This window comes from Pleurodeles waltl, chromosome 7 (assembly GCF_031143425.1).
Source record: "Pleurodeles waltl isolate 20211129_DDA chromosome 7, aPleWal1.hap1.20221129, whole genome shotgun sequence".
Classification (NCBI taxonomy): domain Eukaryota; kingdom Metazoa; phylum Chordata; class Amphibia; order Caudata; family Salamandridae; genus Pleurodeles; species Pleurodeles waltl.
The window spans coordinates 614,870,095-614,893,710 of NC_090446.1; the positions used below are offsets into that span (position 1 = coordinate 614,870,095).

A 23,616-nucleotide genomic window follows, 5' to 3' on the forward strand; every position below is an offset into this window, starting at 1 on the left:
ACGAAGCAGGAGATGTTGGCATATGTCAAAAAGAGGGAGATAGATAAGCCGTGAGTTTGAATAAAATCCTGGTGTGACATTAGTTCCCTGTTCACAATAAGGGCTCCAAAGTGAGGTAACTCCAGCAGATTCCCAGAGCGCCAACCTAATTGAAGTGAGTGGACCCACCAGTGTTGGTGGCCCTTGTAATGGTATATTAAGGGCACAATGTGGGAGGTGCATTAGCGTATTTAAGAGCATGCTTCCAATACATAAGTGTACTACCCAGTAGCAGTGGTAGACACGGGGGCATATGAGGTTGTGGGAGTGGAGGGGGTGTGCCGCACCTGGTAGCAATTATGTGTGTAGTTTGCCCAGTCATAGCATGAGCAGTGTGCATCCAATCTCAGTAAAGTGAAAGCCCGCTAACCAATAGGATAACAATTGCAACTGGCCAGCTTAGGTAGGCTCACTCTTCGTTGTCTTGTGCCCCATATCAAAACCATAAGTAGTGACTTAAGCAGTCTGAAAGAAGACTAAGAAAAAAGTAACAAAGAAGACTAACAAAAAAGTAGAATGGACTGAATAGAATAACTGGATAGTTCCAGAGGCACCACCACAGAAAGAGGTAATGTGACCTAGAAACGTATTAGTAAGCGTAGAGACTTGATAGCTTTATGTAAGTCGCCATCCAAGAGATCTGCAGTAGACCTATAAATGTATATACCGAGGTAGCGAAATGTATGTGGGGCTACAGGAATATTATGTTCATCCTGCAGTATGGTATCCCCCAGTGGGCGTTCCTGAAATGAAAATGTGCGACTGATGCGAAGACCACCCAACAAGTGGACCGGGTGTGAGGGGAGGGAAGAGTTGATGGGAGTAAAGTCCATGGTTAGATCACAGATATTTAATGTCATATGATCCGCATACAAAGAGATGGCATAATGTTGTGGCCCCTTTGGTATACACCATCCTTCTGACATCTGCCAGGGGCTCCATTGCCAAAACAAATAGGAGTAGGTGACAGAGGACATCCCTGCCCTCCTTTTCCTTTGATGTCTTTCTGAGCACTGCTGCAGCACGACCGCATGGCGATCAGGCTGCAGGAATGCCACTAGACACCAGAGATTAGTGTTTACACTTAGTAAACACATGAGTGGAGCGTCCCCTTTGGCAAGGGCCGCTCCCCGAGGGGGATATTTTTTATTAGGACATTTCCGCCCCCCCCCTTGGGGGCAGATCGGCCTAGTTTAATTAGCCCGATCTGCCCCCAAGGAGAGCAGAAGCCACTAGGCACCAGGGATATTTTTTTATTTTTTACAGGTGGGGAGCGACCCCATAGGCAAGGGTCACTCCCCTGGGGGGCAAATTTATTTTAGGCCATTTCTGCCCCAAGGGGGGCAGATCGGCCTATTTTATTAGGCCAATCTGCCCCCACGGGGGGCAGAAACCACTAGACACCAGGGATTATTTTTGCACCAATTTCACGCTAGGGAAGCAACCCCTTAGGCAAGGGTCGCTCCCCTAGAGGGCAATTTTATTTTAGGCCATTTCTGCCCCCCTTGGGAGCAGATCGGCCTACTTTTAATAGGCCAATCTGCCCCCCAAGGGGCGGCAGAAACCACTGGACACCAGAGATTTTTTTTCTTTACTATTTTACATAAGAGGAGCGTCCCCCTGAGGGCAAATTATTTTAGGCCATTTCAGGTCCCCTTGGGGGTTGATCGGACTATTTCTATTAGGCCCATCTGCCCCAGAGGGCGGCAGAAACCACTTAGGCACCAGGGATTGGCGTGTGTGTGTGTTTTGTTTGGGGGCAGAGGGTTGGGGGAGGGGCAGGGGGTCGGGTGGGCAGGGGGCTCTTGGGCAAGGGTCGCTCCCTATGGGGGCACATTACTGTTGGCCTTTTCTGCCCCCCTGGGGGCAGATCAGCCTATTTTGTAGGGTCCATCTGCCCCCAAGGGGGGCAGAAACCCCACTGTTTTGGGCTCTTCCCTGTCACAGGCACTTGCCCACCTACACAAGTGTAGGAGGCTGGACTGGCTTGTAGTGAGTACCAAGGGGTACTTACACCTTGCACCAGGCCCAGGTATCCCTTATTAGTGTAGAGGGGTGTCTAGCAGCTTTAGGCTGATAGAAAAGGTAGCTTAGCAGAGCAGCTTAGGCTGAACTAGGAGACGAGTGAAGCTCCTACAGTACCGCTAGTGTCACTTGCACAATATCATAAGAAAACACAATACACAGATATACTAAAAATAAAGGTACTTTATTTTTATGACAATATGCCAAAGTATCTCAGTGAGTACCCTCAGTATGAGGATAGCAAATATACACAAGATATATGTACACAATACCAAAAATATGCAGTATAGCAATAGAAAACAGTGCAAACAATGTATAGTTACAATAGGATGCAATGGGGACACATAGGGATAGGGGCAACACAAATCATATACTCCAAAAGGGGAATGCGAAACACGAATGGACCCCAAACCTATGTGACTTTGTAGAGGGTCGCTGGGACTGTAAGAAAACAGTGAGGGTTAGAAAAATAGCCCACCCCAAGACCCTGAAAAGTGAGTGCAAAGTGCACTAAAGTTCCCCAAAGAGCACAGAAGTCGTGATAGGGGAATTCTGCAGGAAAGACCAACACCAGCAATGCAACAACGATGGATTTCCAGACGAGAGTACCTGTGGAACAAGGGGACCAAGTCCAAAAGTCACGATCAAGTCGGGAGTGGGCAGATGCCCAGGAAATGCCAGCTGTGGGTGCAAAGAAGCTGCTACTGGACAGTAGAAGCGGAGGATTCTGAACGAACGACAAGGGCTAGAAACTTCCCCTTTGGAGGATGGATCTCCCACGTCGTGAAGAGTCGTGCAGAAGTGTTTTCCCGCCGAAAGACCGCAAACAAGCCTTGCTAGCTGCAAAGCTTGCGGTTAGGGTTTTTGGATGCTGCTGTGGCCCAGGAGGGACCAGGATGTCGCCAACTGCGTGAGGGGACAGAGGGGGCGTCCAGCAAGACAAAGAGCCCACTCAAAAGCAGGCAGCACCCGCAGAAGTGCCGGAACAGGCACTACGAAGTGGAGTGAAACGGTGCTCACCCGAAGTTGCACAAGAGAGTCCCACGCCGCCTGAGGACAACTCAGGAGGTCGTGCAATGCAGGTTAGAGTGCTGTGGACCCAGGCTTGGCTGTACACAAAGGAAATCTTTGTGGAGTGCACAGGAGCCGGAGTAGCTGCAAAACACGCGGTTCCCAGCAATGCAGTCTGGCGTGGGGAGGCAAGGACTTACCTCCACCAAACTTGGACTGAAGAGTCACTGGACTGTGGGAGTCACTTGGAAAGAGTTGCTGAGTTCAAGGGACCTCGCTCGTCGTGCTGAGAGGAGACCCAGAGGACCGGTGATGCAGTTCTTTGGTGCCTGCGGTTGCAGGGGGAAGATTCCGTCGACCCACGGGAGATTTCTTCGGAGCTTCTAGTGCAGAGAGGAGGCAGACTACCCCCACAGCATGCACCACCAGGAAAACGGTCGAGAAGGCAGCTGGATCAGCGTTACAGTGTCGCAGTAGTCGTCGTTGCTACTTTGTTGCAGTTTTGCAGGCTTCCAGCGCGGTCAGCAGTCGATTCCTTGGCAGAAGGTGAAGAGAGAGATGCAGAGGAACTCTGATGAGCTCTTGCATTCGTTATCTAAGGAATTCCCCAAAGCAGAGACCCTAAATAGCCAGAAAAGAGGGTTTGGCTACTTAGGAGAGAGGATAGGCTAGCAACACCTGAAAGAGCCTATCGGAAGGAGTCTCTGACGTCACCTTCTGGCCCTGGCCACTCAGTGCAGTCCAGTGTGCCAGCAGCAACTGTTTCCAAGATGGCAGAGGTGTGGAGCACACTGGAGGAGCTCTGGGCACCTCCCAGGGGAGGTGCAGGTCAGGGGAGTGGTCACTCCCCTTTCCTTTGTCCAGTTTCGCGCCAGAGCAGGGCTGAGGGGTCCCTGAACCGGTGTAGACTGGCTTATGCAGAAATGGGCACCATCTGTGCCCATGAAAGCATTTCCAGAGGCTGGGGGAGGCTACTCCTCCCCTGCCTTAACACCTTATTCCAAAGGGAGAGGGTGTAACACCCTCTCTCTGAGGAAGTCCTTTGTTCTGCCCTCCTGGGCCAAGCCTGGCTGGACCCCAGGAGGGCAGAAACCTGTCTGAGGGGTTGGCAGCAGCAGCAGCTGCAGTGAAACCCCTGAAAAGGCAGTTTGGCAGTAACCGGGTCTGTGCTAGAGACCCGGGGAATCATGGGATTGTCTCCCCAATACCAGGATGGCATTGGTGGGGCAATTCCATGATCTTAGACATGTTACATGGCCATATTCGGAGTTACCATTGTGAAGCTACACATAGGTAGTGACCTATATGTAGTGCACGCGTGTAATGGTGTCCCCGCACTCACAAAGTCCGGGGAATTGGCCCTGAACAATGTGGGGGCACCTTGGCTAGTGCCAGGGTGCCCACACACTAAGTAACTTAGCACCCAACCTTTACCAGGTAAAGGTTAGACATATAGGTGACTTATAAGTTACTTAAGTGCAGTGTAAAATGGCTGTGAAATAACGTGGACGTTATTTCACTCAGGCTGCAGTGGCAGGCCTGTGTAAGAATTGTCAAAGCTCCCTATGGGTGGCAAAAGAAATGCTGCAGCCCATAGGGATCTCCTGGAACCCCAATACCCTGGGTACCTTAGTACCATATACTAGGGACTTATAAGGGTGTTCCAGTATGCCAATGTAAATTGGTAAAATTGGTCACTAGCCTGTTAGTGGCAATTTGGAAAGAAATGAGAGAGCATAACCACTGAGGTTCTGATTAGCAGAGCCTCAGTGAGACAGTTACTCATAACACAGGTAACACATTCAGGGCATACTTATGAGCACTGGGGCCCTGGCTGGCAGGGTCCCAGTGACACATACAACTAAAACAACATATATACAGTGAAATATGGGGGTAACATGCCAGGCAAGATGGTAAATTCCTACAACAAGTGAGTTGTAATTTTTATCGGGAGACGGATGGGAACATTGGGTGGTAGGAAATTTGTACCAGTGCGGTGATCCCACTCAGATATGTGGGGAAAATGTGATTTCTTAGTTAAAATGGAGGTTTGCTGAGGATTCTGGGTTGGAATACATTGGGGGATCCACACAAGTCACACCTCCCTGGACTCCATCGGGTGTCTAGTTTTCAGAAATGTCTGGGTTTGGTAGGTTTCACTAGATGGCTGCTGAGCCCAGGACCAAAAACGCAGGTGCTACCCACACAAGTGAGGTACCATTTTTATGGGGAGATGTGGGGGAATGCTGGGTAGAAGGAAGTTTGTGGCTCCCCTCAGATTCCAGAACTTTGCAGCACCGAAACGGGACAATTTGAGGTTTGCAAAGGACTCTGGGTAACAGAACCTGGTGAGAGCGCCACAAGTTACCCCATCCTGGGTTCCCCCTGGTGTCTAGTTTTCAGAAATGCCCAGGTTTGCTAGGTTTCCCTAGGTGCCAGATGAGCTAGAGGCAAAAATACACAGATAGACACTTTGCAAAAAACAGGTCAGTTTTCATAAGACAAATGTGATGTGTCCATGTTGCGTTTCCTGTCGCGGGCACTAGGCCTCCCCACACAAGTGAGGTACCATTTGTATCGGGAGACTTGGAGGAACACAGACTAGAAGAACAAGTATTATAGCCCCTTGTCTTTCTCTACATTTTTTCATTCCAAATTTTAGACAGTGTGTAAAAAAAGAAGTCTTTTTGAGAAATGCCCTGTAATTAACATGCTAGTATGGGGCCCCCTGAACTCAGAGATGTGCAAATAACCACTGCTTCTCAACACCTTATCTTGTGCTCATTTTGGAAACACAAAGGTTTCCATGATACCTATTCTTGACTCTCTATATTTCACCAAATGAATTGCTGTATACCCGGTATACAATGAAAACCCATTGCAAGGTGCAGCTCATTTATTGGCTCTGGGTACTTAGGGTTCTTGATGAACCTACAAGCTCTATATTTCCCTGCAACCAGAAGAGTCCAGCAGACGTAACAGTATATTGCTTTCAAAAATCTGCCATAGATGGAAAAAGTTATAGAAGAAAACGTGGACAGAAATGGCTCTTTTTTTCACCTCAATTTCAATATTTTTTTATTTTAGCTGTTACTTTCTGTAGGAAAACCTTGAAGGATCTACACAAATGAACCCTTGCTGAATTCAGAATTGTGTCTACCTTTTAGAAATGTTTAGCTGTCCGGGATCCAGCATTGGTATCATACCCATTTGTGTCACTAACTGGAAGGAGGTTGAAAGCACCTAAAGTAGTAAAAAACATGGGGTATGTCCCAGTAAAATGCCACAATTGTGTTGAAAAATGTGGTTTTCTGACTCCAGTTTGTCTGTTCCTGAAAGCTGGGAATATGGTGATTTTAAGCACCGCAAACCCTTTGTTGATGCCATTTTCAGGGGGAAAAAAACAAATGCTTTCTTCTGCAGCACTTTTTCCCCATTTTTCAGAAAATAAAATAGATTTTAGATGTATTTTGGCTAATTTCTTAGTCTCCTCCAGGGAAACCCACAAACTCAGGGTACCTTTAGAATCCCTAAGATGTGGGAAAAAAAGGACACAAATTTGCCGTGGATAGCTGATGTGGACAAAAAGTTATGAGGGCCTAAGCGTGAACTACCCCAAATAGCCCAAAAAAGGCTTGGCACAGGAGGAGGAAAAGACCTGACAGTAAGGGGTTAATGTTCTACTGCCTTTTAATCAAAACATTATTTTGGACTTTTACATATGCCTCAATTATAGGTTGAAATGACACAAAGGAGGTAGGGCATTTACACAACCTTGAGAACATTATCCTAATGCATACTACAGTGTTTTCCCTATTTTCTAACACGTAATATAGTTGATGATTTGTGCATGAGTTTAAAATACATGACAGAGGAACTTGCATAATTGAGCACTTTAAATAGAATCTCCTCAAAGCACAAGTATACGTTTACAGTTTCCTCCTGAAGACTACGTGGTTACTTCAAACAGAGCAGGGAAAACTTACCCAACAGAATGCTTTCATAACTGATGAATAGCAAAAACAAGTGGTGAAGCATTTCATCCCACCTTTGCAATTCTCCTTGTCCACCCTAAGTATGAGAGGCAAAAAGAGTAGTCCGCAGTCAATGTAATGCAAAGTCCACCCCCTACATTGCATTGCAGTCTAACAAAAACAGCCTTGACTGATCAAGATAACCTAGTGAACGTCTGGTCAATCCTTACCTGATCATCCAAGAGTAGATTGGAATGGTTAAGGAAATACAGTATCTTGGTTCTAGAGAGAGAGCAGGTAGGTGGCGGTTCGCAGCTGTTGTCAAACATCAACTCCAGCACTTTGGCACGTAGGAGATGACTTGCAATTGTGTTAAAGAAGGTCTCTCTGAAAGGCAATAAAAAGAACAGAATTGGGTTCCAGACTTAATAAAACCTTGTCCCTCGAACTAGTACTTACCATTATATTCTGCATATACTTCCTCCATACAAATAAGGTGATAATTAAAAAAAAATAATAATGTTCAAGGATGGCGGAGGCAACATACAGTTCAGAAAGCATAGCTAACCAAACAAATCTCTTAGAAAGGCCAAATACACCATATTGGTGCTGATCGCACGCACAGTTGTGAGGCTGAACATTCTTAACTGAATAAGGATATAGACCAAAATAATTACTTACCTATAACTAAGGCTCTCCAGCTTCGAACTCTTTAACAGATATCATGAATGAATTAGTTTCCTATGCTAAAACAGCAGTGTGTGCAGAGGCTCAATAACATTGAGAAAAGTCATGGACTACATACAACTAGCCCTTAGCACTGAGTGCCATGAACTCTAGCCAATGAGGTGACATGACTCAGAGCTCTTCCACTCCTAGTAGCATCCAACTGGTAGATAACTGAGCTTCTAGCAGTGTATAATATGCATGAGCCTCATCAAAAGGTAGTAAGCATAGACTGCTTGCAAATCTATTAAAGACAACAATGTTGAAGAACCGTAGTTAGATATAAGCAACTTTGTTCTTCTCCAACATTGGATCTTCCATAAATTCACTTGCTTGAATTAAGACTAAGCAATAATAACAGTAATAATAAAGTACCAGTAGGAGAGACAATGAGGGTCATCTTATGAAAAAAAGTTTTCAGAGCACCTATTGTCCTACTACAGATTCACCTCTCGTTTTGACAGCAATCGACTCAGTAAGGTTTAGCTAATGAGTTGTCCTCCATGTTGCTGATTTACAGATTTCGTTCAAAGATGTTGCTGAAAACAGAGCAGTTGTACCAGCCATACTTCTCCTGGACTGGGCTCTTAGAGTGCCTGAAAGAGGTCTGCTCATCATTCCATGGGTCAGGTTAATGCAAGAAAAAATATATCCAGCTCAAGTTTGTTTAGTTCAGGATTTACCTTTATTCGAGTGGCTATAGGCCAAAATGAGTGTGCCTGTTTGATGGAAATTTTATTTTGCTGTAGACAAAACTTTAATGACCTGTTAGTATGAAAAGAATGGAATGCTTTTTCCACTGGAGTACTGCGCTGTAGGAAGCAAGTTGGCAATTAAATACTCTGGTCTAGATCAAAGAATTTAAGGAACTTGTAATTCACTAACTATTCTGGCAGACTTGGTTGCCAGTAGAAACGGTTATCCACAACACATGCTATATTGGCACTCTATACATTTGTTTGAAAGAACCCACTGTTAGACTAGATGAACCAGTTACTTACCTTCGTTAATGTTTTTTTCTGGTGGATACAGTGTCTACCTATCGATTCCTCACTTTTAAATATCCACATGCCACAGCATTCCACTGAAACCTTTCTTGATAGCTCCCCCACGTCCATGAAGACGTCACAAAACCATGGCTCCACACAGGACTTCGCCTGACGTTATCAGAGCCATAAGAGGCCCACTTTGGCATGCTGACGTCAGTTTCCACCCACTTTTTTTCATGCCTTCAAAGCTAGCGGGTGAAACCAACATCACAATAACCACATCGTATGGAAAACGTATATTAAAAATACCTTACATATATACAAACCTTGTCTATCAAACACAAAATATATACACATATCCCAATAGATTTCTTTTTGTTATATACAGACAAGCAACGGGGAGGCAGGTGGGTCAGTGAAGACTCCACAGGTAGATAACGTATCCACCAGAAAAAGCATTACCAAAGGTAAGCAACTTGTTCTTCTGATGGATACATCTACCTGTGGATTCCTCACCTTTTGAACCGAATCCCCAAGCACTCCCTCACTCAGAGGTGAGTGCCCGTCTGCTTATACCAAAGAATCTTGCAACACAAAATGAGCGAAGTTACCGTCCGTCCCTCACCTTGGAGCCTAGACAGTAGTGCTTCGCAAAGGTGTGGAGGGAGGCCCAAGTTGCCGCTTTACAAATGTCAACCACTGGGAGACCCCTAGCCGTGGAAGACTTAGCTTGAGTGGAATGAGCTCTAATACCTTCAGGAGGCTCTTCATTCACGTAGTAGATCTTTATACACAGAATGATCCACTTGGACAATGTCCTCTTGTGCACAGCCTTGCCTTTCATTGGGCCAATTTACCTGACAAACAGCTGATCATACAGCCGGAGATCAAATATTCTGTCACTATAGAAGCTCACAGCCCTTTTAGGGTCCAAGTAATGAAGCCTTTCCTCCTCCTTAGAAGGATGAAGAGGAGGATAGTAAGTAGGAAGGGTGATAGACTGACCCAAGTGGAACAGAGTAACCACTTTTGGCAGGAAAGCAGATCTGGTTTTTATTACTAACTTATCTGTTTAGAATGTCGTGAAGGGAGATTTCACATGTAACTCACTAACACATCTAGCCGACGTTATGGCAACGAGAAATACAGTTTTAAACTTGAGAAGTTTTAAAGGACAACTACGTTAGGGTTCAAACGGAGTACCCATAAGGTAAGTAAGTACCAAATTAAGATCCTACTGAGGCATGATAAATGGAGTGGGAGGGTACTTATTAGTAAGTCCCTTAATAACCCTTAGCACTATAGGGGGCTTAAACAGGGAAAGTTGGTAGGGTAAACAAAGGAAAGCAGAAAGGGCAGACAAATATCCCTTTAACTGTTGCAAGTGCACAACTTTGCTTCACTAGGGAAAGCACAAAACGTAAAATATCAGACAAATGGGCTTTCAAAAGGTCAATTGAATCTTCTTCACACCACTTAAACTTCGCCCATCTGCCAGCATAAACTGACTTGATGGAGAGTAGCCTGGACGATAAAATAACATCCACCACGTCAAGGGGATGGTAAAAGAACTCAGGTTGCCCCTTTCAATCTCTAGGCATGTAGGTGCAGGCTCTGAAGGTGGGGGGTAGAACCTGCCCCTGCGACTCCGAAATGAGGTCTTCCTTGAGAGGAAGACTGAGCGGAGGGTACAGTGAGAGCTGAAGTAGGTCTGTGTACCACACACCCTTCTTGGCCAAACCGGGGCTATTAATATGATTTGGGCCTTGACTTGGCGAATATTCCTCAGAACTCGTGAAATCAAGGATATGGAGGAAAACGCATAAAACAGCTGGGAGCCCCAGTCCAATTGAAACGCATCCCCCAATGCTCTCTGCATTGGATATTGGAGGCTACCGAATGACGGGCAGTTTATGTTCTTGTGAGTGGTAAACAGGTCTATCTGAGGAGTCCCCCATAGCACGTCAGTTCAGAACTCCAGCCAAGTGATTTGCTATGACGCAAATCTCATGGTCCTGAGCCAAGGACAAGAGTCATAGTGCTTCTCCGCAGAGATGATAGGACCCTACACCTCCCTGTTTGTTTACGTACCACATTGCGGTAGTATTGTCTGACAAGACCTGTACCAACTGACTGCAAATGGAAGGGTGAAACGGAGGCACCACAGAAGGGCCCTTGTGCCAGCGTGCATGGGTGACCAACAGGATGCAGGAAGCAAACAGACCAAGAAGACTTAAGACCTTCAGAACTGGAACCAGCGCTCCATTCTGAAACAACTGAATCATAGCCTGAATGTCTTGAATCCTCTGCAGAGGAAGGAAGGTACGATTCACTGTAGTGTCCAATGCTACCTTTATGAACAGGATGCGCTGAGGACTCCAGGTGAGGTTTGGGCACGTTTATCAAAAAGCCCAGGTTGTACAACTGAGTTGTTAACTGCAAGTGATGCAGCACCAACTCTGGAGACATGGCTTTTCCTCTAGGTAAGGGAATACTGGTATTTCCTGCCTTCTGAGATGTGCTGCAACCACTGCCATCACCTTCATAAAGACTCGAGGTGCGGAAGTAATACAAACAGAAGTAATACAAACTGGTATTGTTGTGATCCCACTGTGAAGCGGAGATACTTCCTGTGCAATTACAGAATGGGGATGTGAAAATGCGCATCCTCCAAATCGATTGAAACCATTCCGTCTTCTTTGTCCATCGACAAAGGCACCTCTGCCATGGTCAGCATTTTGAATTTTCCCTGTTTGAGGAACCAGTTCAAAATCTTGAGGTCTAAAATCTGACATATACGCCCCTCCTTTTTGGCAATCAGGAAATAACGTGAATAACTTCCCTGATCCCTTTCCTGCTCGCGAACCAACATCATTACTCCTTTCAAAAGTAGAGCTTGGACCTCCTGTTGGAGTAACATAAGATGTTCCTCTGAACATAACATTTGTGAAAGAAATAAGGGGGAAACTCTCAGAAGGGTAGGGCATATCCATCTTCTACAACACTCAACACCCACAGGTACAATGTAATGGACCTCTGCTGTTGTCAAAAGTGAACCAACCTCTCTCCCACGAGTAAAGCATGCACCAAGATGGCAGAACTAGGGCTGCTTTCCTGAAACATTGGCCGGGGAGGAAGAGGAGGAAGGCCGATGGGTGGCTCCATGCTGCCTCCCAGGCTCTGCCCGCTGTAACGTCTAAACAGAGGGATTGACTCTTGTTGCTGCTGGCATTGCGGTCTTCCTCCGAAGGAAAAAGATCTGCCAAATCCTCTGAACCTCTGAAATTGTCTATATTCTTTTGGCTGCCGCTGCAGGTCCAATGATAGTGCTGTTGCCTTGTTCTCTTTAAACTGTGTCAAGGCTGAGTCAGCTTTTGACCCAAACAACTTTGACCCATCGAATGGAAGATCCAACAATGTTTACACATGGGGTGAAAAACCAGATCCCCGCAACCATACAGTGCCTTCTAGAAGTCACTGAGGTCTCCATTGCTCTCGCCGCAGTCTCAGTAGTATCCACACCTGACTGAATGATCTGGCGCGCAGTAGCCTGTACATCCTTTAAAAGTTCCTCAAAATGGCCTGGAACATCGTCCAGCAACTTTGAGAGTACCAACTTAGCAGAGTCCATTACAGCATGCGGGTAAGGACCCAGCAAAAGTAGCCTTTGTCGATTTTAATGGCATACTGAAAGCCAAAAACACAGTTTTTGCTGACTGTTTCACTCTATTTGCTTCCCCAACAGCAGGTAATGCGGGAAACGACCCAGGAGTGAATTTGGCAGAACACGAGCCCCGCACAACCAAACTCTCAGGTGTAGGAAGTGAGGCCAAAACAGTGGGTCTCCTGGAGCCGGCTTGTATCATCTTGCAATCCGCATGACACAGCAGCAGACAACATAGGTTTCTGCCAGATATTCAGAACTGGTTCCGTCAATGCCTCATTAAAAGGTAATAATGGCTCAAAAGTAGATGGAGATGAATGCAAAACTTCTGTTAAGAGATTTGACTCAAGTTCAGTAATGGGTAGAGGCAATTCCAACATTTCTGATGCCTTGTGTATGCCAGAATGATAAAACAGAACCTCAGGTGGAGGGATATCCTTAGGTGATGACAACTCCCATTCCGGGGAACTATCTAGCCCACTTGCTGTATCCAGTCCTTCAAAATCAGGGTCCCTTTGAATTATCTCCCCCTCTTCAATATCATCTCTAACCAAAGCATACTGTTCCTCCTCTAAAAGTCTCTGAACTTCCATCCTATATCTGTGCTTCAACACTGGCGTTGGCAGCAATGGAGCCAGTGGCGCCGGTAATGGTGCTGAGGAATTCAACATCAGCCCCGGAGATTTAGACTTGGAACTTTTGACCGAAAGAACTGATGATGCTGGAGTTGTATGTCGCAACGTCATAGACACTGCAGCTGACTTGTGGGAAGGCCTAGCTGGCGCAGATGCTGAGAAACTTTGTTCAATCAGCAAACTCAACTGCTTCGGCACTGGATGAGGCCAGTACACCTGAGGCATTGGTACAAATGGCAAGAATGGATTTTGCTGGTATGACGCAGGGAATCCACCCAGCGAGTAAGACAGTGGACCAACAGGGCAAACAGGCGCACCGGATGGAATCAACGCCCTGGTAAAGATACCATACATTGCATTTAGAAAACTCGAGGGATCCGTCCCTGAAGTTGGAAATGCCGGATAACTCTGTTCCTGTGGAGGAGGAGCAGGCATTACTGAAGGCTCATGCTGTACCTCCGGCTCCGGATCAGGAAGCAGTGACATCAGGGCTGGAGTCATATCGGTGTGGGCTCTGGAGATGGAGAAGGAGATATCTCACATCTCTCGTTTCAACCTCTTCGGCGAACCTGCCTTTGGATATTCATCCCACAATGAATGGCGTTGAAAGAATGACGCCGCTTTTTTTTGTGCTTCCTTTTTGATAATTTAGAAGATTGGGGTATCGGCGATTTCAATTGGAGACCATGACTTCCGTCAAACTCCTTTTTCTTGCCTGGCGTTGGCCATAAACAGCTTTGCCTCTCGTTCCTTCAGTGCCTTTGAATTTATCTTTTGACACAACGCACAGGTCTTGACGCCGTGATCAGAGCTTAAGCACAAGAGACAATCATCCTGTGAGTCTGTAATGGACATTTGGCCCTCACATTCCCTACACAGCATAAAGCAGGACTTCCCAGGAGGAGACATCTCTTTCCACAACAAAGTATCTGAGAGGAAACTATCTAAGAAGTCTACAATGTAACTTTGAGAGCTACCAGAAAAACTGTTACACGTCGAAGGCACAGAAAAAAGGGAACTGACATCAGCACTCCGACGAGGGCCTCTTCAGGCTCCAATGACATCTGGCAGAGTTGCATGTGGAGCTGTGGCTTTGTGACATCCTCGTCGATGTGGGGGAGCTATGAAGAAAAGTTTCCATGGAATGCTGGTGCATGGGGATATATAAAAGGTGAGGAATCAAAAGGTGAGGAATCCACAGGTAGATGTATCCACCAGAAAAAACTATATTGAGCTATCAAGATGGTGAAAGTCTTGCTTGTGTAAAAGTTCTGAACAGACTCTAATAAGGAAAAGTTACTTACCCTGTAAGCATCTGTTCATAACAGTAGAGCTGTACATTGCCATGCACTACATACTCCTGTCATATAGTGTTGGACTCAGACGTTTGCAAGTTGTTTTTCTCTGAGCACTGTGTATAGTGACTCCTCCCTTAAATGGCAATGTGCATGGGCATCAAGTCCATGTTAGACTGTTTTCTGCACACCAGAGAGAATAGTAAGGAGTGGTGGGTGAACACTATATGAAGCACATGTGTTTTGCATAAGGAAGCCAAAAAACAGGAAAAGAGATCAGTGAACACAGCTATATGTGCACGGGAAGGAGGGCAGGAGCAAGTAAATAGACATCGATACAAGCTACAAACACATGCTTACAGGGTAACAAACGATTTCAATCCATAGAATGTGGTGCTGTAGATACACATGCTCTGCAGACTGTAAACTAGTACCATCCTATATGTTGTGGGTAGCATGTCGATGATGCAGATGTCTAAAATAAGATCCTCAGGACCATATATTCAACCATGGCATGTTGTCTGGCTAGAACATCCACGTAATAATATTTAGTAAACCTGTGTGGGGTTTAACATGTAGCCACTTATATATGTTGGTTAGCGGAAGTCTCGTAAGGTCATAGTTGCAGCTTTCTTGCAAGTACAGGGAGCTCTAGGGCTAAATGGCATGGCTCAATTGGGCTTCTGAGAGCAAGTCTGGATACACTCAACCATTACTATAGCAATTTCTGCTTTAGATATAGGTTGCCCCATGTGAGGCTTTGCCAGCCCTGTGAAAAAGTTTAGTTCGGTCTATGTTATATATGAGTGCGAGCTTTATGCCAAAGGTATTAAACGCGCTCTCTGCTACTGAGTCTGGTTATGGAAAGAAGACTTAGAGTTCAATGGTTTGGTTGATAGTGGCGGCTGCCACAAATCTCAAAGCCACCAGCTGAAAAATACAACAATTTTAAAATATTGTTTTATTTTTCAGCTGCTGGCTCGTAGCCAGTGGGGCTACTCTCCTTCGTCTTAGCGGAGGTGCTGCCCCTGCTGGTTGAGATGGAAAGGGGAGACAACCTGAAGAAGGAACTTAGGGTTTGTCCTGAGCACTACACTGTCCTTGTAAACATGGATGAAAGTTCTTGCATTATGAGGGCTTGCAGCACACTAATGCAACGTAAACAAGTTATAAAAACCATGAAGACTACCTTCCAGAATGTAGGGACCCATGAGCCTGGCAAGGACAACAGTAAGGTTCCACACTGGTGCTAGTGGAAATCTAGGAGGAATGACTCTTGAGCCTTTACCTGCGTGCCTTGATTACAGTTATGCAGAAGAGGTAGACTGCTGTCTGTTTTGCATGTATGCACCCATAGCCGCTAAGTGAAGTCATACATAGGTGTAGGCTAAACCTGACTTTTGGAAGTGGAGCATGTAACCAAAAATGTCTTCAACTGCAGGCTTTAGAGGGGCTATCCTCATAGTGACACAGTAGACAAATCTTTTCCACTTCGCTGCACAACATGTCTGTGTGGTGTGTCTATGGGACTCCCACAGGATGCCTATGAATTCCTGGAAAAGGCCCAGATACCAAATTTTAAGACCTCAGGTGCCAGTGCGCTAGTCTGAGTTGCTTAGGAGCTGGGTGCCATATTTGTCCTTGGTTACTGGTGAGAAGGCCTGGCCTGTTGTGGAGCTTCTAGTGGGACCACTAGAATGAGGGTTTGCATTGTGTGCTGCATTGTCAATGGAAGGAGTGCGAGAGGCTGAAAAGTGTAAGCAAAGACCCTTTTAAAGTTGACCCATAGTGCAATGCCCATGGACCATGGGTGTGGGTGCTTGGAGACGAAGTTTGGGCATTTTGCACTCTCAGGAGTGGCAGATTGGCTTACGTCTGGAATGCCCCAGCATTGGAAGTACTGGTGCAGGACCTGTGGGTGGAGTCCCCACTTGTGGACTTGTTGATGCGTCCTGCTTAGCAGGTCCACCAGGTTGTTGTCCACCCTTGGAAGGTACTCCTCCGTCAAGTGAATCTGATGATGAATCACCCAATCACTAGATTGTCTGAGCCAGCAGGGAAAGTGAGAGTGAGTGGATGCCTCCTGCTTTTGTAAGCAGTGCATGGCAGTCAAGTTGCCTGTCTTGACCAGGACTACTTTTCCTCAAATAGGTGGTAGGAAAGCTTTAAAGGAGAAATGGATTGCCCGAAGCTCGAACTAACTGATGTGGTGACACTGCTGCTTAGGAGTCCACGTATGTGGCACTGTGTTCTGCTCAAGATGAGCTCCTCACCCAGCTTGAGAGGCTTCTGTGTTAATGGTGTCTTGCGAAACGGGGTTTAAGGCAGGCTTGTCCGCAACAAGTTGTTGGTGCTCCACCACTGCAGAGACCAATGGACGCTAGCCTTTACCAGCATCCATCTGGCACTCCCACTTGAGACCACTGTTATGACAGTCATTGCTGCAATAGACGCAGGTGCAGCAGGGCTTTGGGGTATGACAGCAATGCACAAAGCCATCATACCCTACCAACACATCACAGTTCTTATTGTAAGGTGACGTTGTGGCTCAAGAAGAAGTACCTCTGAGGGCTTGTGCTGGCTTTGTCTAGGAATATGGGTCAGCAGTATGAAGTGGGCTACTTTTCCCCTAACAAGAGTGGGGTGATCCCTCTAGTGAATAAGGAAGAAGAGAGGTAAGTGGATGTGGCAGAGGAGGAGGAGGAGGAGGAGCAATGGGAAGAGGACCAATGACCCATCTTTGCCTCTCTTGTGCTCAGGAGCCAGTGAAGGCACCAAAAAAATGTCTTCCTCGAAAGTGAGCTTCCTCTTTTGTCTCTGTTGGCTTTGGAGGCAGTTTGGTGGTGATCTTGCCTGTCTGTGGATGGATGAATAGGCGTTTCTGCTGTGCATCTAGTGCCTCCTGTAGTCGCTGAAGGATAAGTTGTTCAGACTCCTATGAGCTGGTTGCAGACAGTGTTTTTGGAACTGAGCACGTTCTCGGAGCCGAAGAGGTTATTGTGGGTTTGGTGCCAATGTGGGCTTCAGTGCTGGCGCAGAGGGTCCTCTCAGCTTTGAAGTGACCCGAGGCTTGTGTAAGATCTTTAGGTTTGATATCTGAGCTGGAACGATGCCCTTGGGAGGGAGCGTTGTCTGCTCTGAAGCCTTTGGTCGGTGCCAATCATGGTCTAAAGATGGTGGTAGCCTTGCTGTCTGTTTATTAGGCGTCCGGCTCAACGACTCCTGAGGGCAATGCTCTGCCTCAACTCTGGGACATTGTGCTGGCCTAACTTGTGTGTCAGTGTCAACCACACTCACGGCTGGAGTCATTATTTTTCACTGTGAGGCACCAACGGCCTGTTCTTTATACTCCCTAGAGTCAGAGGAGATGGCATTCCCCAGGCTGGGTGATGACTGGAGGGGATATGTCTCAGAGGTACCAGCTTCTTCCTCTGTTTGAAGATGCTGGGAGTGTTGTCTGACTCCTGTCTCTGCATCCACCTCCACTTTTGTCAGTACTGAAGAGACTTCTTTGACCAGAATGTGAGGTAGGCCTTGCATGTGGTATTGTCAAGGTAGGGGGAGAGGCAGGTATTGCAGACCTAATGGTGGTTAGACGATGAGAATTTCGAGTAGCACAGGGGGCAGTACTGGACAGGCATCCTTTCATTAATGTGCTTGCATGCATTCTTGATGACAACACAAGGGGCAAGGTGCTCTGGGGAAGGCCCAAGACCCTGTCAGTGATGTGTCAAAAGGAGGCCATGCCCGTTCTGCGCTGACTGAAGAACAAAGCAAAATTGAAGATCTTTTGCTGAGTCGAGTTTCTTCTGGTTGTACTGGAGTCTATAACATCAGACTGGGCCAGAAGAAGCATTGCAAGTCGCCAAACACAGAGCCCTGTCGATATACATCGGTACCCTATGAATGAAAAAAACTATTAAACATGGAGGTGATGCCCATGCGCACTGCCAGATAAAGGAGGGGGGTCAGGAGTCCTTGTGACTCGAAAGACTTATTGGAAGAAAAACAACTTGCAAACTTCAGAGCCCCACACTAGATGTCAAGAGTATGCAGATGATGTGCATCTACAGCAACACATGCTGCGAACAATACTTTAACCTTCATGAAAACAACAACAATGGTTAATTTGGTTTTCAAAGATGTTTTTATACAACTGTCAGGTGCATGCTTATTGAAGAATATTTTAGGCTTTATTTTGCCAGTTTAAGAAGATATGATAATAACTGACTGTTTGAATAGTTATTTCTACTGCTTCATGGGTCTTTGCAAATATTGTTGCTTTGATAAGCCAATCATCCAGGTAAGGGTATACTGTACAGCCTTTCCAATGTAGAAGAGTTACCACATGAGTTGTGCAGACTTAAGGCCAAAGAGTAGTGCTCTGAAAACGATACACCACAGATATTGCATGATTTAGGATATTTCACTATACATCCTCTAATTGCAAGAACTCAAAGTAATCTCCTCTACTTGATAAATGAGAGTCTTCATCATCAAAATCCGCACTTTTCAGAACCTGAAAGAATATTGAGTTGAAACCTAGCACCTTTCAAGATGCTGGTACTTCCTCTACAACGTCTTCCTCCAAAATCTTGATAATGGCCATGTTCAACTGGTTTAGGTACTTGTGCCCAGTTTCCTAGGTGTAAGGTTCTAACCATAAGAGAGCTTGTAATTCCCAGACTCCACAGTGGTTTAATGAGACAGCAATCAAAAAAGGACATTTTCACAGAGTTTAATTAAGAATTGCTGAAAGCCATGGGCTCAAAAAGCTTAGAAACCATTTTTCCTAAAACAAAACATACTTCCTAAAATGGATGGGTAACTGAAAAAACAGATTGACACAGAGGAAGAAATATTTTACTTCTGCTCTCCCGTCAGCAACTACTATTGCTAAATAGCCTTGTAGGAATCTACCACGATATTAGTGAACCTGATAATGAAATGAATGACAGGAGAGAACATAAATGATTGACTGCCTTCTCCAAGACCCAATTGCATCATTAGTTGAGTGTATTTTGTCATTTGTATTATGAAAAGAGCAGTCCAACAGGTGCCTATTCCAGTGGTAAAGTCCAACAATCAGCCCACGTGTTCTGTGGAGTCTTAAGTTTTTGCTTTTTAGAGGCTAGTGATCTGGAATGCTCCCAGCATCTGAGTTTGATGCCTTCATGATCCTATGATGACATGGAAATATAGATATATTTGGGCAGAAGGAACAATGCCTTTACATCGTGGTTGTTTCGCCATCATACGATACAGAGGTTGTGAGGATCATTCTCAGATTGCTTTAGACAGGTAGCAAGCAATTAATACATTTCCACACAAGAAGAAAGGTGAAACAGTATCAGAAAAATGGTTTTTCCAAGAGAGAGGGATTTATCTTTAAAAAGTGTCGTGGGATCCCACACAGAGGCCCAGATGGTCGGTGTCCATAAATTCAGCAAAGATCTTCTGACAGAGAAGGAAATGTTACTTGAACCAGGGTATTCTCTATGAATCTCTCCCAAGGGACCCATGTCCAAAAGTACAGCAGTTATTCTAAATGAGATCAAATGTATTACACTGTCCAGTAGTGGATGCATCCTCCCTTTTTCTGTCTGAACAGGACATTGTTTTAAGAATGCTGCGACTTATTAAGTACTTCTAGTGCAAAATGCATTAAGCAATTAACTTATCTACATGACAAATCTGAAGATTAACTGGACAAAATACATAATCTAATGGAATACAAAAGAATATGGAAATCCTGGATGATGTCCTTATCTTCAGAATTACCAGACAGTAGTGACCAATTTATAAGGCCCTTCCAACTAAAGGACCATCCTGAGGATCTTTGACATTGTGACAGATTGGTAACTGACTTCTGGACTCTTGTTCTGTCAACACTGACTTCTTCATACTGCTGACTAAAAGAACCATCAATGAGTGTCAGCGGCAGCACTGGAATAATCCTAATAGAAGAAACAGTAATCAATAATGGATTTTTTTTGTATGTTGTGTAAAAGTTGATGCTGCCAACGACAATCAGATAGCCAAAGTGGTCCCGACAGTGAAGGGTCAGTGATGGTCATCGGTGGTAAAGTCTTTGTAAATTAAGAAGCCATAGACAGTAAGGGTTTGGTCATGCTGACTGAAGAGGGAAAAGAGCAGAAGATACCACTATTGACACAAGAGCCCAGAGGTGGTTTGCCATTGTCAAGGAGCAGTGCAAGAACCAGATCGGATCAAAAGCAGACTGGGTACGTTTAAGGAAATTTATTAAATCTGTTTTTAATAAGCCGGTGGATAGATTAAACGTTTTACTTAGTGGAGAAACTTGGCATAATTGTTTTACTGAACTGAGTACGGATGGTTTCTTGCTCGCAATACCAGTTCTCCTTCAGGGGAATCTCCACTGAAATTATAAACAATGAAGAGATATCCGAGTACTCCTTCCAAAATGTAAATTTCTGCCTTACATCTTTGCTTTACTTTAAAGTCCATAAATCCTAATGTGACACTAAAATAATCTAACAAACTATAAAGCAGGATAAATTGGTCAGTTCCATTAATCTGCATTAACCTCCTCCACATTTTTTTTTAAGTAACTGAAGGGAAAGGGGTCCAGTCAGTGTAGTCATATAGGCAGCAGCTATGCCAAACAAGAAACTTACATGGTGTCTTTAAGGACTCCAAAACGTCAGTGTCTCATGCCATGCAGGTGGGAGTTACTGCATATTTCTTTCACCATGCGAGGAGCAGAATTACACAGATTACACACATCACCTTCTTCCCTTCCACCGAGGAGGATGATGGGTTACTTATGATTTCAACTGAGGTTTCCACGAGGAAGAACTGGGATTACAAACTGTTCCTTCTCGTTCAGGTGTTATCTATTGATAACACCTGAGCACTGAATAGAACAGCAAGCCAATCTCATATACTGCAGCGTGACAGAAAAGATAACAAATGAAGAAAGTGCCAGAGATTTCTCAAGGAGGCCTGTCCCCTTCTTCAGCATCTGTTCTAGAATCTGAATTAAGACAATAAACTGAACAGATCTAGAGGTAGCTGCTTTGCAGATTGCAATGCAGCTGTAGCCACTCTACCACTGGCCAAATGGGCTTTTGCTTTGCCAGGTAAAGGTTTATTTGCTTTCTGATAGCAAAGTAAAATGCAAGAAACTATCCATCTGGACACAGATTACTTTGATGTGACCAGATTTAGGTGCAATGGACTATAATTTACAAACAACAGTTTGGATTAAATCCTTAGCTTTGTCTAGATAGAATTTTATAGCACTTCTCAGGTCAAGAGTATGAAATAAATTGTTCTGCTGAACACGAGTTTTGAAAGAATGTTGTTAAGGTAAAAGTTTGGTTTACATGGAAATTCAAAACTCTGGATGTGTATTCATGACTACCCTGTAGCTATGGAACCCTGTATATGGGTTATGGAATGTGAAGCCTGAATCTTGATAACTATGTGAGCAAAGAAGAAAGTGGCTTGCCAGGAAAGGTGTTGCAGTGAGGTTTTATGAGTAGGCTTGAATGGTCAAGTTGTGAGCCATGAGAGGGCAACATTCAACTCCCACAGAGGAGAAGGCATCCATGTCAGGATGAAAACCTTGTGATTGCCCTCCACGATATGCTTAACCATTGGAATCTTGAAAAACAATGATGGTGAAGAATATTTTCTGTGGGCAGTAATGGCTGAATTTTAATGTAAAAGCAATGTAAGCCTGGTCTGGCCCAATGAACAATAAATGGTAGTAAGTCTTCTTCTTGACAGGTATCAGGCTACCAAATTCAAGCATGGTAGGCTGAGATGCAGAATCTGGCCCCCGAACTTGTGCAGAAGGTCCAGTCTGCACAGCAATTTCCTGTGTGGTTATTAAGATGGGGGAAGGAAATCTGTGAACCAGCACTGTCAGAGCCACGCTGGTGCTAGGAGAATCATTCTGGCTCTTCGGTGTGTCTGCTTGATGATTACGATTTTCATTAAATTCCCTTGATTCCAGCACTAAAAAAAATTCAAACCAATCAATTCATAGAACATTCCCCTCTGACGCTGGTTGGTAATATCTCTATGTCAAGCCTGGGCACTTTAGTTTTCTACGCTTGTGTAGAGATCTAACCCAAGTCACAGGAGATGCTGTGAAGAACTGAACTTTTTATGACCCACTTGTGGTTCTCTTTTATTAATCTCCCCAGATAGCCTGCTTTAGCATTCTAAACCACTGGAAGGTGCACCAATTATCCAGCAAAGCATCCACACATACTGGTGCATTGACATTTTATTGACGGGGGGATAATGGAAAGGTGTTAAATTTTATTTTTATTTTTTTAAATTGAGACGCCAGGTACGGATGGAATACTTGATAATTTCTTCATATATTATACCACCATTTGGAATCTGCTGTTAACACTTCCAGAATGCCACCCTGTTTACTACCACTCCCCCCTCCCACGTCTAATCATAAAAGACATAATTCCCATGGGAGGTCCTTGAAAATACTGTGGCACAAGCAGAACACACCATCACTTGAATGAGGTCTTTCTTGAAACAGTATGCGCAGAGTCCGGAAACCACCAGTTCAAAGAGGTCTCTGCACCTTATGGGATCCCAGTAGGTTCACTGCTGATTTATTTAATGTATGCTTGTTATTATCCTCATATCATCAAAATGGGAGTCCAGTCCTAGGCAGATAATACACAAGTATACATTACATTCTCACGTGTGATTCAGATTTCATCTTACCCATAGTCAAATAGAAACCTAAATGTAAATAAGGTTAAAAATATTGTAATAACCTACATTCAGGCATAATTCAGTAACAAATATAGCGTCTGCAGAAAGCACAGAATACCATTCTCCAATGTATCAGAGAGCTCTGGAAGAGACACCGTGAGTCGCACTACAGGAAACCCTTGCGCTGGTTTCTGGGAAAGGATTGTATATGTTTAAAAATCGGGGTTCTTATGTTCAATGCATTAACAAGCTTGTACCTCCATCGCACCACGACGCAGAAGTGAACTATACTCACAGCCTAGGAGCCAAGATAAGATGTTACTTTCCACCCTACCACCTCCCCCGATGTAAGATTTTGCCTGTGACCCAGGCTGTCTAAATCCCTTCCAGCAGAACACAGACATTTATCCAAAATGCCCACCTTTAGAAAACCACTGAAATTCCAGTTATTTAGCCAGATAATTACTAACCAATTGCATATTGATATGGCTTGGCCTACGAATTTGGGAAATTACTCTGTAA

General features: G+C 44.9%; 1 protein-coding gene across 2 annotated transcripts in view; it reads right to left on the bottom strand.

The window, feature by feature from the left end:
- SIMC1 (SUMO interacting motifs containing 1) overlaps window positions 1–23,616 on the bottom strand; it is a 377,806-nt gene that overhangs the window by 33,768 nt on the left and 320,422 nt on the right. Inside the window, exons 8-9 of one of the 2 annotated variants that reach the window (XM_069244585.1) lie at window positions 7,280–7,436; window positions 7,062–7,146 (exon numbers count right to left, since the gene is read on the bottom strand). In XM_069244585.1, the coding sequence (XP_069100686.1) occupies window positions 7,062–7,146; window positions 7,280–7,436 (242 nt within the window). Of the gene's footprint in view, window positions 1–7,061; window positions 7,147–7,279; window positions 7,437–23,616 lie in introns of those variants that run through there. The other variant, XM_069244586.1, reaches the window with a different exon arrangement.